Below are 17683 nucleotides of genomic sequence, written 5' to 3'. Positions count from 1 at the left end.
ATGGTGTTACGGCCGTCCCTCGTTTATCGCGCTTAATTGATTCAAGTCGAACTTCATGATAAATAGTGAAATATATAGCATAAAAAACGGTTCACAATCACCTAAATAGAGTTTTAAACATGATTGGAGCAGCATAGACATGAAATGACACCATTAATCAGAGAAAATAAAACGTAACAGACTCACGTGCTAGTAGTTTCCTGTTGTTTTTTTCCTGGACAGCATACTTCTGGCATTAACAATAGCTCGTTGTGTTGCAATGGCGGCTTTAAATGGCTTTACACTCGTGTCACCTAATACAGTAGACAAAATAAAAGTTAAATAAGCCATTTAAGACGGAAATAAAACTCCTGCTCGATCAGCGTCTCGGAAAATGTGTTCACTCGGCAGTGTTGCGAACTCCTCAGTAAGAAAGGTTGCTATTGGCTGTCTGGGAAGTAGCTCGCTGGCGTCATGGGGTAATTTGCATATATTTGCATATGCTGTCGTAACGGATGCTGTAATAACAACGCGACCACCGGTGATGTGCGATATCACTGTTCTTTTCGATCGGATACCGATACTTTGTGCAAATGTCTGTTATTTTTTTTTTGTCCACAATATAGCGAGGGATGACTGTGTACATCTTTATGACATTACTGTAATATATTTTACTAAGTGTTTTTTTGTAGGATTAAAATCCTACAAAATTGCAGCCATGATGCAAAGGGGTCATAAAAGTGCAGGTGATGGTTAAGGCAAAAAGGTGAAATAAAGTCTGATGGTAAAAGTCATTTCAAGTGATGGATTGGCTTTTTTTTATGTGTAGGTGACTTTAAGGTCCTTGTCCAACCCCCCCCCCCCCAAGTTTGGAATATATATTTGTGTGTGTGTGTATACATACACATATATACATACATACACAAACACACACATATGTATGTGTAAATTCAAATAAATAATAAAAACATATAATACAGATTTTAAAAATACAAAAATGAGAAATGTAATATAAATCATTAATGATGTAATTAATGATTAAAAATAGAACAAAGAAAATACACAAAAAATAAATTTGTATTTTCAGAAATTAAATTTAAAAAAATTATATAAAACTGGGATTAAAAAAAATAAATATTCATTCATTCATTTTCTACCGTTTTTTCCTCATGAGGGTGTGCTGGAGCCTATCCCAGCTGTCTTCGGGCGAGAGGCGGGGTACACCCTGGACTGGTCGCCAGCCAATCACAGGGCACATATAGACAAACAACCATTCATACTCACATCAATACCCATGGACAATTTGGAGTCGCCAATTGAAATATAGAATAAATAATAATAAATAAAGAATAAAGTCAAAGGTCAAAGGTGCAGTGTATGAAATAAAATAAAATAAAAATGAGAAAATAAAACAAAAAGTGGCACCAAAAATAAGTATTAAGTACAAAAATAATACAATGAACAGTCAATTCCATCATTAGGGGTTGGAGGTGCCACAATATTCCTTTAATGCAGTGGTTCTCTATTTTCTGTCCCCCCCCACCTGGGGACGTGACAGAACCCGCTCCCCAGATTTGAAACCCTATTGAAAAAGTGATCCTATATATTTGTTCATCTGTACCGTAAAGACTGAAGTCAAACATACAACAAAATGGAGTACAGTGAAGCATGCTAGTACAACAATGATGGCAGGCTTGCACTGATATTGAAAGTCTTCCCTGCCAGTCACGTCGCCCCGGGGGAGCCCACCCCGCTATTTGAGAAGCACTGCTTTAAGGGGTTTCTGCAGCACACGATGAGGTGCTCTCAAACACAGTGGAATAATAATAATAATAATTTCATTGATTTGCTATGGTTCCTCCGAGTGTGCTGTGCATGGTTGTGCATGAATCCCTTACATTACGTATACGTCCCATATATGACATGTCTCCTATGTAAGGCAAATATTGAGCTTGAAATGGAATCCGGGGGCGCAGCTAGAGATGAAAACACACTGTGTGTTTTAATGTGCTCTTCAAGATATACAAAAGTCCCCCTGTTTTAGTAGCCGGGTCAGGTGGGGTGCTGAAAGGGTGAGTTCAGGGTCACCGTGGCCTCCCTGGGCTCCACGACTCGTCGATTCGTCATCTCGCACTCGTTCTGCCGCGCGTTCTCCTCGTTCATTTGCGACACCTCTGTGGTGGCCGCCTCGAACCCCGGCACGGTGTTGGCCACGTGCACGACGTGCACTTTGTTGCGGCGGTTCTTGCTGAGGATGCAGCTGAAGACCTTTTTGAAGCCCTTGCGGAAGTGCTTGGAGACCAGCGCGTAAACGATGGGGTTGACGCAGGAGTTGGCGTAGGCCATGCAGTGAGACAGCAGCCTGAAGGCGTAGGTCACCTGATTAAAGGGGAAGTCTCCGTACAGGTAGCAAAGGATGACGACATGGTAGGGAAGCCAGCAGATGCAGAAGAGCACCGTTACGATAATGATCATTTTGGTCACTTTGCGCTTGGCCCGTTTGGACTCGGACATCCCATCCAAGGGGTCCACGGCCGTCCACAGGTACTTGATGGTACGCGTGTACGAGAGGCTGACGATAAGCACCGGGATGACGTAACCAAACAGGAAAGTACACGTGTCCAGCATCTTGCGGTCGCGCTCCTGCCAGCCGGGTATGCACACCGTGCTGTTGGCGTAGTCCACCAGGTCATAGTAACTCAGGTAAGGGCCCGCAAACACCAGGGACAGGCCCCAGATGACCACCATGGCAACCACCGCGTTGCACGGCGTTCTCAGCTCTCTGGAGCGTAGCGGGTAGCGAATGGCCAAGTACCTGCAGATTAAACACAATACAAATATAGAATGCAATATAAACACAATAACATGACCTCAAACGCAGCATAACATGAAAAGTCACAAGATTTTTGTGCTATATGATGCAACACTATGCAATTCAACGCAATGCAGAGTAGCATAGGATAGCATAGCATACCACAAAAATGTAATAAGCGGTAAAAGTCACAAGTTCAGCCACTCCCTACGCTGAGAATTTTGTCTTCCGTCGAATTTTTGTGCTATTTAATGCAACACTACGTAATTCAACGCAATGCAGAGTAGCATAGGATAGCATAGCATACCGCAAAAATTTAATAAGTGGTAAAAGTCACAAATTCAGACAGGCGCTACGCTAAGATTTTTGTCCTCTGTCTTTTTTTTGTGCTATTTGACGCAAAACTACACAATTCAACACAATGCAGCACAGCATAGGATAGTGTAACATAGCACAAAAATTTAATCGGAAGTAAATGTCACAAGTTCAGCCACTCCTTATGCTGAGAATTTTGTCTTCTGTCGAATTTTTGTGGTATTTAATGCAACATTATGCAATTCAACGCAATGCAGAGTAGCATAAGATAGCATAGCATACCGCAAAAATGTAATAAGCAGTAAAAGTCACAAGTTCAGATACTCCCTACGCTAAGAATTTTATCTTCTGTCGAATTTTTGTGCTATTTAATGAAACACTATGCAATTCTACGTAATGCAGAGTAGCATAGGATAGCATAGCATACCACAAAAATGTAATAAGCGGTAAAAGTCACAAGTTCAGTCACTCACCCATGCTAAGATTTTTGTCTTTTTTTGTGCTAATTGATGTAAAACTACGCAGTTCTACACAATGCAGCACAGCATAGGATAGTGGAACATAGCACAAAAATTTAATCAAAAGTAAATGTCACAAGTTCAGTCACTCCTTATGCTGAGAATTTTGTCTTCTGTCGAATTTTTGTATTATTTAATGAAACACGACACAATTCAACGCAATGCAGAATAGCATAGGATAGCATAGCATACCACAAAAATGTAATAAGCGGTAAAAGTCACAAGTTCAGATACTCCCCATGCTAAGATTTTTGTCTTTTTTTGTGCTAATTGACGCAAAATTAGGCTATGTAACACAGCTCTATGCTACTCATTGTAACGCCATGGAGCATAGCATAGCACAAAAATTAAATTGGGCCAAAAAACGTCAGCTACTATTGCCAAATTTTCATGCAACGCAACTAAACGCTATGTAGCATAGCACAAAAATTTAATCGGTGTACAAAAGTCAGTAGCTCAACTACTCTTACGCTAAAACTTTTGCCCCCAATATTACGTAATGCTATGTAAAGCTACGCAAAAATTAGCCTAGAGTTAAGCTACTTCCTTATACAAACAAGGAACAAAATAGGTAAAATGCAAAGCCAAAAAAAGGAAAACAATAAAATCAATGGTGTGGTGACTAAAATAAAATACAAAAATGAAATAAAATACAAAATATTTAGTAAAAAAAAATATTAAATTATAAAAAATTATTAAAAAATAATTCATGATAATAATAATACATAATGTGGACAAAATATTCAAAGGTATTCTTAATGAGCACACATGGAATAAAATCTTATTCCATCCACAGCTCACATCTTGAATGATGTCAAAGTATTGTCAAATGTTGATGATCAGGAATATTTGGCAACCTCGGAGTATTACTCCAACGTGTACAGTATGTATGGAGTACATCAAAGATCATTCGTAGGTCATAGATGCGTGTTTCACTCGTTAGAACAACCCACAGGTTAGAGCTTTTGATGTTGCCGGGCAGATAAATGATAAAAGGAAGCACCAAATGCTTTAAAGATACTGTTTTATGAATTTGTTATCTGAGTGAATTATTACAAGTAGATTGTAGAAGTACTGTTATATGAAATTGTCAATTGTTATTTAAATAGGTTATAGAAACACAAAGAATCAGGACACTGAATGGAGTGACTATGCCAAAGATAGGACGTGATGTGCTGGACGTGCGCGCCTACCTGTCCACGGAAACGGCGGCGAGCGTGAAGCTGCTAGCGTACATAGTGAGGTTGATGAAGAAGTGCACGGCCTTGCACATGAAGGAGCCGAAGACCCAGCCCTCCAGCGAGTAGATGGTGGCTTGGAAGGGCACGCAGAAGATGATGAAGAAGAAGTCTGCCACGCTCAGGTTGAGGATGAACAGGTTGGTGGTGTTGTAGCCCACCTGGCCGCTCCGCAGGAGCACGGCCAGCACCAGGCTGTTGCCCACCGTGCCCAGGAGGAAGATGAGCGAAAAGACCACCGATACGATGACGCTGGTGGGGTTCAGCTGGTAGCTGTCGGAGGAGTTGGCTTGAACGCTCGGCTCCATGTCCATTTTGTCAGAATGTCTGGAAAAAACAGAATTGTAATCACTTAGTTTAAAATGTTGAAAAAGGAGTAGGAAGCACTTTTTTCAGCAATTACTGATCAAAATCAAATCAACTTTATTTGTATAGCACTTTTCCTGCAAAGACATGCAACACAAAGTGCTTTACAGAATTAAAAATTACCACAATTAAAAGAAAAAACAGGGGCGGCACGGTAGTCTAGGGGTTACCTCACAGACCTCACAGCTAGGAGACCACCCTCGGGCATCTCTGTGTGGAGTTTGCATGTTCTCCCCGTGCATGCGTGGGTTTTCTCCGGGTACTCCGGTTTCCTCCCACATTCCAAAAACATGCTAGGTTAATTAGCGACTCCAAATTGTCCATAGGTATGAATGTGAGTGTGAATGGTTATTTGTCTATATGTGCCCTGTGATTGGCTGGCCACCAGTCTAGGGTGTACCCCGCCTTACGCCCGAAGACAGCTGGGATAGGCTCCAGCACCCCCCGCGACCCTTGTGAGGAAAAGCGGTAGAAAATGAATGAATGAATGAAAAGAAAAAACAATTACTAAGAAAGCCCCTCCCCTTCCCACCCTCCATACTAGAAACACACACACACAATCACACACAATCACACACAATAGGGAGACATGGCATGGCACTGAGGATCAAGGAAACGCCATCTTTGGGGCCGTCCACACTGGGAGGAGCCCCCCGACTCCTACAGACGGGCAGACCCCCCACATTAAAGGGAGGACCCCCCCAGCCGAGCGGGTCGAAGGGACCCAAGGATGGCACCCCCTCAGCAGACCTGACACAGCCCCCAGTGTGGAGGACCCCCCCCCCCGAGGAAATACTGGAGTTAAAAGCTAAAGACTAAGAACATAAAATAGGACTAAAAAGTTAAAAAATATTAGTTAAAAGCTTGATTAAAAAGGTGTGTCTTTAATCTTTCATTCATTTTCTACCGCTTTTCCTCACGAGGGTTACGGGGGGTATGCTGGAGCCTATCCCAGCTGTCTTCGGGGCGAGAGGCGGGGTACACCCTGGACTGGTGGCCAGCCAGCCAATCACAGGGCACATATAGACAAACAACCATTCACACTCATATTCATAACTATGGAAAATTTGGAGTCGCTAATTAACCTAGCATGTTTTTTTTGGAATGTGGGAGGAAACCGGAGTACCCGGAGAAAACCCACGCATGCACGGGGGAGTACATGCAAACTCCACACAGAGATGGCCGAGGGTGGAATTGAACCCTGGTCCTCCTAGCTGTGAGGTCTACGCGTCTTTAATCTTTTTTTTTTAAATGTCAACAGTCTCCACAGTCCTGAGGTTCTCCGGCAGGCTGTTCCACAGGTGGGGGCCATAGTGGCTAAATGCTGCCTCACCGTGGGTTTTTGTTCTGGGTTTTGGTATTGTTAAAAGGCCAGTGGAAGAAGGCAGTTACTAGTTGGTATCTTATTCAGGAATGAAGTATAAATAAATGGAATTATACCTTTACAAAGATAAAAATGCTCTCTTTAATATTAATATTCGGCTATAAAATGTTCCTTTCACAGCAAAGATGAAATATTTCAAGTGCTTTCTATTTTCCTGACAGAGGTCAACACTCCATGACTGACATTCATCACCATTTTTTTTGCATTCAACCAACGTAAAAATAGTCTTATTCACACATTCCTACAAATATGATTCCGCTCGCCTCCAACTACATTAAGAATCCTCACACTGAGAGGCTTTGAAAGCCTGTTTTTTTTCTTCAATATCACAAACAGCACAATAAGAAAAATGGATTTGAAGGAGTCATTTTCCAAGCGATGATTATAATAAATTCATACATATGAACCGACATCGTGGTACTCCAGTGACACTGGAAGGCAGCCGTTGATGGCAAGGCTGATGAGTCATACTCCAGAAAATATATTTTTTAAATCCATCGTCAAATGGACGACCTCGAGTCTTCACAGAAAAGGGGGGCATTTGTCAAAGCATGCCCCCCCCCCCCCAAAGTGTCAGCTGTGCTATTATTTCTCTGACAAATACACCACATGGTGGCACTTTTATTGTCTCCAAAACAACCCACGGAAGCTTTGACATGGAGTTGTATGGCATCCCCATTAGTAGTGTAGTGCATCAGTGGAGACTTACCTCCACTTCACTCTATGAGATTGACTTCTGGTCGTGTTTTGGTGATGACGAACGTCGTTCCGGTCAGTTGGTGGGAGGTCGCCTGTCCACAAAATTTGGAACATGTTTGGGTACAATTTCAGCAAGATTGACAGCCACAAGTGTGCTACATTGAGGATATTAGCATTACATGTATGCTGCTATGTTTACATTGAGGATGTTAGCATTACATGTATGCTGCTATTTTTACATTGATTTTACTAGTATTACAAGTATGCTGCTATGGTTACATTGAGGATATTAGCATTAAAGTATACTGCTATGTTTACATTGAGGATATTAGAATTAAAGTATGCTGCTATGTTTACATTGAGGATATTAGCATTACATGTATGCTGCTATTTTTACATTGATTTTACTAGTATTACAAGTATGCTGCTATGGTTACATTGAGGATATTAGCATTAAAGTATACTGCTATGTTTACATTGAGGATATTAGAATTAAAGTATGCTGCTATGTTTACATTGAGGATATTAGTATTACATGTATGCTGCTATGTTTACATTGATTTTATTAGTATTGCAAGTATGCTGCTATGTTTACATTGATTTTATTAGTATTGCAAGTATGCTGCTATGTTTACATTGATTTTATTAGTATTGCAAGTATGCTGCTATGTTTACATTGAGGATATTAGTATTGCATGTACTATGCTGCTATGTTTACATTGAGGATATTAGTATTAAAGTATGCTGCTATGTTTACATTGAGGATATTAGCATTACATGTATGCTGCTATGTTTACATTGATTTTACTAGTATAACAAGTATGCTGCTATATTTACATTGAGGATATTAGTATTAAAGTATGGTGCTATGTTTACATTGAGGATATTAGTATTAAAGGATGCTGCTATGTTTACATTGATGATATTAGTATTACATGTATACTGCTATGTTTACATTGAGGATATTAGTATTGCATGTATCCTGTTATGTTTACATTTAGGATATTAGTATTAAAGTATGTTGCTATGTTTACATTGAGGATATTAGTATTAAAGTATCGTGCTATGTTTACATTTAGGATATTCGTATTTAAGTATGCTGCTATGTTTACATTGAGGATATTAGTATTAAATGTATGCGGCTATGTTTACATTGAGGATATTAGCATTAAAGTATACTGCTATGTTTACATTGAGGATATTAGAATTAAAGTATGCTGCTATGTTTACATTGAGGATATTAGTATTACATGTATGCTGCTATGTTTACATTGATTTTATTAGTATTGCAAGTATGCTGCTATGTTTACATTGAGGATATTAGTATTGCATGTACTATGCTGCTATGTTTACATTGAGGATATTAGTATTAAAGTATGCTGCTATGTTTACATTGAGGATATTAGCATTACATGTATGCTGCTATGTTTACATTGATTTTATTAGTATTACAAGTATGCTGCTATGTTTACATTGAGGATATTAGTATTACAAGTATGCTGCTATGTTTACATTGAGGATATTAGTATTAAATGTATGCTGCTATGGTTACATTGATGATATTAGTATTACATGTATACTGCTATGTTTACATTGAGGATATTAGTATTGCATGTATGCTGCTATGTTTACATTGAGGATATTAGAATTAAAGTATGCTGCTATGTTTACATTGAGGATATTAGTATTAAAGTATCCTGCTATGTTTACATTGAGGATATTAGTATTAAATGTATGCTGCTATGTTTACATTGAGGATATTAGTATTACATGTATGCTGCTATGTTTACATTGAAGATATTCGTATTACAAGTATGCTGCTATGTTTACATTGAGGATATTAGTATTAAATGTATGCTGCTATGGTTACATTGATGATATTAATATTACAAGTATGCTGCTATGTTTGCATTGAGGATATTAGTATTAAAGTATCCTGCTATGTTTACATTGAGGATATTAGTATTAAAGTATCCTGCTATGTTTACATTGAGGATATTAGTATTAAAGTATGTTGCTATGTTTACATTGAGGATATTAGTATTAAATGTATGCTGCTATGTTTACATTGAGGATATTAGTATTACATGTATGCTGCTATGTTTACATTGAGGATATTAGTATTGCATGTGTGCTGCTATGTTTACATTGAGGATATTAGTATTAAATGTATGCGGCTATGTTTACATTGAAGATGTTAGTATTAAAGTATGCTGCTATGTTTACATTGAGGATATTAGTATTGCATGTATGCTGCTATGGTTACATTGATGATATTAATATTAAATGTATGCGGCTATGTTTACATTGAGGATATTAGTATTACATGTATGCTGCTATGTTTACATTGAGGATATTAGTATTCCATGTATCCATGTAGTATTCCCAGTACTTTTTATCCCTGTATTTTGATATTTTACATTTACAATGGAGATATTTTATATAAAAAAAAAACATTGTGGCTCACAACTGGTCCCTGTGGCACACTTAGGACAACCCGTATACATATTATTGTGAGGTGAAATAACAGTTATGTTTATATTATATTTATGTATTCAACTAAATGTACTCTACTGGATGAATAGCCACAAGAAACATGGCTTTATTGTCACATACAAAAGGCTCAAGGTCACATTGGTCTCGGCCTGCAGTCACAGCAATGATCCTTTCCTTAATTCCACTTGAAAAGCAGCTCACTTTATCTGCATGGCCCTTAAAGGACTAATCTGTCAACATTCCCACATGGGACCACTGTGTTTTTGTCGCATCCTAACAATGGCCTGTTCAATCTTGTTGATTGGCATCCTTTAGCTTAGCGTACAGTCCGCTAGCATTGACAGCGAGAGAAAATTAAGATAGAGAGCAGACACATACAGTCGACGGAGGTGTTGTTCGATCGTAAGTGAGATTCTCTCTTTGAGGAATGATCCATCATGCATTTTTGTGGTGGAAGAAATTGCACCAGGAATCATGTAAATCCAATTGATGTTAACACAAGCTAATTTTACACCACCTGAAAGCATTAGGATGACTTAATTCTTGAATTAAATGGTGTTACTCACCATTGTTATTAAAGCTTTGACCCCATGGTGTGTCATTTTGCAGCCGTACTCAACAATAAAAGCATAGACTTGTGGTGTAACTGTGCTAGTTCACAATATAAGAATTGCAGAATCAACCAGTGATGATGTCATAAATGGGGCGGGGGATTGGGGTGTTTGTTTTGTAAAAAAAAAAGATACGTTATAAACACAGTTGGTGTCAGTACAAAAAGGTCTGGTAATTTGGGGTACTGCCCTTGGAACCCAGTTTCGGATAAGCGGTAGAAGATAAAATAGATGTATTATCTAACATGATGGCGGCACGGTGGACGAGTGGTTTGCGCGCAGACCTCACAGCTCGGAGACCAGGGTTCAATTCCACCCTCGGCCATCTCTGTGTGGAGTATGCATGTTCTCCCCGTGCATGCGTGGGTTTTCTCCGGGTACTCCGGTTTCCTCCCACATTCCAAAAACATGCTAGGTTAATTAGCGACTCCAAATTGTCCATAGGTATGAATGTGAGTGTGAATGGTTGTTTGTCTATATGTGCCCTGTGATTGGCTGGCCACCAGTCCAGGGTGTACCCCGCCTCTCGCCCAAAGACAGCTGGGATAGGCTCCATAACCCCCCGCGACCCTTGTGAGGAAAAGCGGTAGAAAATGAATGAATGAATGAATCTAACATGATGTCAATTAATATTTAATCTCATAAAATTACAACTTTCTGAATTACAAAGTTCTGAAATAATCCTAATGTTTATTCCTTTGCAATATTATGAAAACGTTGAGAAAAATAATAGCACACACATCTGAAAGGAGGTGCACATTTTGTCATCGGACTAATTAAAATCCACTCAGCAAAGGCGGTGCTATGATGTGCCGTTTTTGCTGAATAACACAAACGATAGATTGCAGCAAGATCTCATGTCATGCTTTGATTAAAACAACCGTACGCAGATTAAAGTGAATCACATAGCATCATTAAAGTTTAATTAACCTGCGGCAGTCACAAATTGAAACCCAAACCTGATTTAAAAAAAAAAAAAAAAAAAAAAGCATTTCAATGCTAGAGTCGGGTTTCCTTAACAGAATGCTGTGGAGGAATTATCCGACTTCATCCTGGCTGAGTGACACGTTCCTAACAAGGAATAGAAATATGGCTTATGTATATTATACTCTGCAGCTGGCTTTAGGCTGCAAGTGGTCATCAACACATGCACGCAGGGTCCCGGGAGGGATGTGAGAAGAAAGCAGGCTATACATACAAAAGAATATAAAGAATGTTTGGAAATGGGACTAAAAGGGATGCGGGATGCGGATGGAGAGAATAATAATGGCGAGAGCATCACCATCTCCCGGCCAAACTTTGGATATCACATCCAAAAATCTCTGCAGCCTCTCTATAAAAACACACACACACACACAATGCAGCATCAACGTGCTCCATAAACAATAACCAACCTGGAGGAAGAGGATGCTGATGATAAAGGTGATGATACACTCCCCGAGCCAGCCCTGTCGCTATCTGACTGTGATTCCTATCCGCATCACAACCCACCCTCGCCGTCCGTCACACGCACGCACGCACGCACGCACGCACCCACTCACCCCCATCCTCACTTCACCTCACCCAGCGAGGAAGCATCCCTGCACTTGCACTTCCCTGCAGGGAAAAGACTGGGGACACAAGGAGGGGATGCAGGAAGGAGAAGCTGCAGTGCTTGGCAGTGGCACATATTTGAAGGAGGAGTGAAGTGGGGGGGGGTGGGGGCATGGGGGGGTATCTTCAGTCATCATACCTTGTCACTCTGTCATATCGATGACAAAGCACCATTCCCAGAGGGAGTGAGGTTTAGTGAGATGTAATTCAGACAAACAACCCACTGTTAGGATTTTAATTATGGATGTTCAGTCCCAGGTTCACAAAACGGTTGCTATGGAAACATTACATACGAGCCCACACTACAAACATAATATTGTGTACCAGAAGTGGGAGAAAGTCAGTGTTTTTGCAAGTCTCGAGTCTTTCATTTCAATATATCCCAGCTGGTTGCCAGCCAATCACAGGGCACATATAGACAAACAACCATTCACACTCACATTCATACCTATGGACAATTTGGAGTCGCTAATTAACCTAGCATGTTTTTGGAATGTGGGAGGAAACCGGAAAAAACCCATGCATGCACAGGGAGAACATGCAAACTCCACACAGAGATGGCCGAGGGTGGAATTGAACTCAGGTCTCCTATTTGTGAAGCCTGTGTGCTAACCACTCGTACACCGTGCAGCCCCTAAAAGGTTTTATTTCCTTTTTTTTTTTTTTACAAATTTGGGTAATAAGGGTTTTAAAGTAAATATAGGGGTGTTATTTCATGTCTAGAGGGCTCTAATAATGCTTAAATATTCATTCATTTTCTACCGCTTATCCACACGAGGGTTGCCGGGGTGCTGGAGCCTATCCCAGCTGTCTTCTGGCAAGAGGCTGGGGTACACCCTGGACTGGTGGCCAGCCAATCACAGGGCACATATAGACAAACAACCATTCACACTCACATTCATACCTATGGACAATTTGGAGTCGCTAATTAACCTAGCATGTTTTTGGAATGTGGGAGGAAACCGGAGTACCCGGAGAAAACCCACACATTAACGGGGAGAACATGCAAACTCCACACAGAGATGGCTGAGGTTGGAATTGAACTCGGGTCTCCTATTTGTGAAGCCTGTGTACTAACCACTCGCACACCGTGCAGCCCCTAAAAGGTTTTATTATGTTTATTATGTTTTATTTTATAAGGTATTTTATACATTTGTTCACTTCCTGCTTTCCTAATCTTGTGAAGCTTTATTTATTTATTATTATTTTTTAATAAATTGGTACCAGACCTGACCATGGTATAAGTGGAGAACCTAAATATGTTTTTTTTTTTATACCAAATATAATATATCATCAAAGAAAATAAAACATGAAGTAAACTAGTAAAAAGAACTCTGGTCTGCTAGCTGTGCGGCCTGCGCACTAACCACTCAACCGCCGTGCAGCCTTCTTCTCAATAAGAAAGGAGAATGAGGACCATAGGGAAAAAAAGCAATCAACATGTGGAATCAAATTATAAAACAGATTGAGTACAGAGAACTCAGCCAACGCGCAAAAATGAGGCATTTCAAGAAACGAGTACGAGTAGTTGTTTACAAAGTTCAAGGAAGAAGACTCCTGAATCACCGTGTACGTAAAACTGCTCTTCATTTCTGGTGAGTACATTACATAATGACTACAACATGATCAGATGTATTTATTTGATAGTATTAGATGCAGTGGATTGTGTTTTGTAGAGAATACTACTAAGTCTGGCTGATAAGACACAAAACCATACTTTAAATTCTTTAGGTTCTTCCCAATACTGAGCCAATAAATCTGTCATGTACTAACGTCGCATATAAAAACTACCACTCATGGTAATAACTGTGTATACAGTACAGTACATCAGATACACTAAGTCAGCACAACTTAATCCACTTTTTTTTTCCTCTCAACTGGATGTGTTTTGGTCTGAGATGAAAGAAAAATAACCGGATGCATTTGATTCAAGAATACCTCCGGGTGTAATTCTTATGGGTGTTTCCATGGTAACCAGTGCACAAGGAAACAGGCTCGGGAAAAAAAAACAACAAAAAAACGAAAGACAATGGATTGATTGCCAACTTTGGTAACATTGAACAAAGCGGCAATGTGAGATGTGTGAATTATTGAACAGATGCTTCAGGCTAACGGATCTCTAGCTACAGTTATTCCTCCTTGGCGCTCGGTAAACAAATAGAAGATCCGCGTGAACCAATGGGAAGGGTCGGAATGTCCAACTATAACAGTTCCTGATTGTGGTAAAGTGGAAGAAGAATAGAGTTATAAGAGTCATATTCATAGTACTTGTGGTACTTGTGTTTCCAAGCATATTATGTTGAAGTACATGCGAGTGTCCTACACTTCAGTTGCAGCACTCGTGCAGCCCGTTTTGGTTCTGACTGAGGTCTATCTTGTATTTGTGTGTCATTACAAGCAATCTCATGATCCCCTACTTACTGCAAACTGTATAAGACACCGGTCATATTATGAAGCAGATTTGCAGCACTCGTGTAGCCCAGTTTGATTGTGATTGACATGTATCCTGTGCATGTGTGTTTGAGACAAGCAATTAATATCTCCGACTTGCAGCAAACAAAGAAGAAATCATAGTAAAGCCATATTATGATACAGATTTGTAGCACTCGTGTAGCCCGTTTTAGATGTTGCATTCCTGTCACTAATTTATTCCCGATTGAAATGGATTGTGTGTGTGTGTCTCAACAAGCAGTCTATGATCTGCTTGTGGTAAACAAAAAAAATAATAATTGAGCCATTTTTTTATACAGATTTGAAGCACTCGTGTAGCCAATTTCCATTGTAGCTCACATGTAAACCAATTTGTTTGTGACTGAAGTGTATCTTGCATGTGTGTGAACACGCAAAACGCTTGTTTGTGGAACTCCAAGAAATGTAGTTATATCATGGTTCAGATTTGCAGCACTCGTGTAACCAATTTTGGAAGTATCAGATCTGTAACCAATTTTGTATTGTGTGTGTGTGGGGGGGGGGGGGGGGTATACCTGGTGTCAAGAAGCAGTCAATTCCGTCTTGGTACAAACTGTAAGAAACAAAACATTGAGTCATTACAATGCACATTTGAAGTACCTGTGTAGCCAATTTCAAGTGCAGCACTCGTGTAACAAATTTTGGCTGTGTGTCTTTTCTGTGTCAACAATCAATTCATGAGTCCTGCTCATGGCAAACTGAGAAGAACTCATCATAGCGCCATACAATGATGCTGATTTGCAGCACTCGTGTAGCCAGGTTCAGATGTAGCACTCCTGTCACCAATTTTGTTTCGGATTTAAATATATTTTATGTGCCTGTACCTGTATGTCAATAAGCAGTCTGCTTGTGGCAAACTGTCAGAACAAATAATTGAATCATATTTGGCACTCGTGTAGCCAATTTCCAGAGTAGCACACATATAAACTAATTTTGGTTTTGACTGAAGTGTATCTCGCATATGTGTGAACACGTAACTAATAGCTCCTGATTGCGGAACTCTAAGAAATCAAGTTATATTATGGTTCAGATTTGTAGCACTCGTGTAGCCAGGTTCAAATGTAGCACTCCTGCACCAATATTGTTTCGGATTTAAATATATTTTGTGTGCCTGTACCTTTATGTCAACAAGTAGTCTAGTATCCCCTGCTTGTGGCAAACTGTAAGAACAAATAATTGAGTCATATTTGGCACTCGTGTAGCCAAATTTCATAGTAGCACACATATAAACCAATTTTGGTTGTGACTGAAGTGTATCTCGCATATGTCTGAACACGTAACTAATAGCCCCTGATTGCGGAACTCTAAGAAATCAAGTTATATTATGGTTCAGATTTGTAGCACTCGTGTAGCCAATATCGGTTATATCAGCACTGTAACCAATTTTGTGTCAGATTGAAAAGAATTGTGTGTATGTGTCAAGAAACAGTCAAACAAAAAAAAATTGAGTTGTATTATGATGAACATTTTAAGCACTTGTGTGGCAGCACTCGTGTAACCAATGTTGGCCTTGACTGAAGTATGCATCGTGTGCGTCAATGAATAAAATATCTCCTGCTTGTGACGAACAAAGAATAAATAATCACTGAGTCATATTATGATTCAGATTTTGAGCACTTGTGTAGGCAATTTCAATTGTGGCACTCGTGTAACCAATCCGACTGAAGTATATATTGTTTGTGTGTGAGTCAAAAAGCAATGTAATAGTCCCTGTGACCAAACTACCGATGGCCTCATTATCCATTCCATCCAAATCATTTGCAGTAAATTGTTTTTGGTCACAAGTACGTCTGATACCGACATCTTCTCAGCAATACTGGAAACATCAATCAAGCGAGGTGATGGCGAGCTTTCTATTCTGCGCTTTCGGATTATTGCCCCCCCGTGGATAACGTTGCGGATTAATCCTAGCCTCAAAGGAAATTAGAGCTGCGGCTCCGAGCATCATGAGCAAAGGTGGCACAACAAAGAGTAAATGTGACTGTTATGAGATATGAGATGTTCAGGGTTCGTATGTAAATGTCTGTTCTGGACGCCCTACGTCATGGCGGTGTGGCCGATCCACAAATTAACCATGAAGTGGACATGCAATTAGCAAGTTCAGCGTGCAGTATGGCGATGAGCTGTCAGGGTTGCACCTCAGGGAGAATCCATATTGATGCGCAATTAGTCCAACCGGCATGCCAGCGCCAATGTGTAGCATTCAATGCCTTGCTCATTGGAAAGCACACTAATGAAACTGGACTTTATATGTTGTTGTTCTTAATGCTATTACTTGATTCTAATGCGCCAGCGGGGGATTTGAGACCTCCACACAGGAAAAGGGCAACGGAATGCCACCACCAGAGAGGCACTAAAGACTACTTCATGATATTTATATCTGGATTTATTAGTATTATTAGTATATGTAACACGAACTACTCTGCATGCAAATGCAGATCATCTTCACAGTATTGAGCAAAGCAGCTGCAACAAGATGCTGTCAATCAAATGATCACCATGCAAATTCAAGTTCACCACTATTGTCAGCCATGTTTTTAAGTTTACATGTGACCCCCCCCCACTGCAAAAACTGCAATCTAAGCAAGACTGAAATCCATATCAGATACATACTGTAAATGTACAAAAATACAAGCCTTCATGTAGTATTAAATACTACATTTTCATGTAGTATTTTAGAATATTTGCAGAATTTTTGTAGACTTAGCTACAGTACACACACACACACACACATATATATATATATATATATATATATATATATATATATGTTTCTTTTATTTAATTTATATTTTGGGCGGCACGGCGGTCTGGTGGTTAGTGCGCAGACCTCACAGCTAGGAGACCAGGGTTCGGTCCCCGCCCTCGGCCATCTCTGTGTGGAGTTTGCATGTTCTCCCCGTGCATGCGTGGGTTTTCTCCGGGTACTCCGGTTTCCTCCCACATTCCAAAAACATGCTAGGTTAATTGGCCACTCCAAATTGTCCATAGGTATGAATGCGAGTGTGAATGGTTGTTTGTCTATATGTGCCCTGTGATTGGCTGGCGACCAGTCCAGGGTGTACCCCGCCTCTCGCCCGAAGACAGCTGGGATAGGCTCCAGCACCCCCCGCGACCCTCGTGAGGAAAAAAGCGGTAGAAAATGAATGAATGAATGAATGAATTTATATTTTTTTAAATATATATTTTATTTTGCAGTACAG

General features: G+C 40.0%; 2 protein-coding genes across 4 annotated transcripts in view; both read right to left on the bottom strand.

Annotated features, from left to right (window-relative positions):
* Positions 1-804, bottom strand: part of zc3h7a (zinc finger CCCH-type containing 7A) — a 51575-nt gene extending 50771 nt beyond the window's left edge. The window contains exon 1 of the mRNA XM_058048256.1: positions 187-804. The gene's annotated coding sequence lies outside the window, so the exon portion shown is untranslated. The remainder of the gene's footprint in view (positions 1-186) is intronic.
* Positions 805-1100: 296 nt separating this feature from the next.
* galr2b (galanin receptor 2b) lies at positions 1101-15615 on the bottom strand. Of its 3 annotated transcripts, XM_058049080.1 has the most exons (5): positions 15598-15615; positions 14996-15033; positions 7322-7403; positions 4818-5189; positions 1101-2794 (listed from the first exon to the last, which is right to left on the bottom strand). In XM_058049080.1, the coding sequence occupies exons 4-5, from the start codon at positions 5174-5176 to the stop codon at positions 2032-2034; spliced, it is 1122 nt and encodes a 373-aa protein (XP_057905063.1). In that variant the 5' UTR covers positions 5177-5189; positions 7322-7403; positions 14996-15033; positions 15598-15615; the 3' UTR covers positions 1101-2031. The 3 variants fall into 3 exon arrangements, with proteins under 3 accessions (XP_057905063.1, XP_057905064.1, XP_057905065.1); XM_058049081.1 differs by lacking the exons at positions 14996-15033; positions 15598-15615 and adding an exon at positions 11813-12015; XM_058049082.1 differs by lacking the exons at positions 7322-7403; positions 14996-15033; positions 15598-15615 and adding an exon at positions 11813-12017.
* Positions 15616-17683: the final 2068 nt, after the last annotated feature.

This window comes from Doryrhamphus excisus, chromosome 15 (genome assembly GCF_030265055.1).
Source record: "Doryrhamphus excisus isolate RoL2022-K1 chromosome 15, RoL_Dexc_1.0, whole genome shotgun sequence".
In the NCBI taxonomy this organism is placed as follows: domain Eukaryota; kingdom Metazoa; phylum Chordata; class Actinopteri; order Syngnathiformes; family Syngnathidae; genus Doryrhamphus; species Doryrhamphus excisus.
This window is presented reverse-complemented; position numbering and strand designations above follow the sequence as displayed.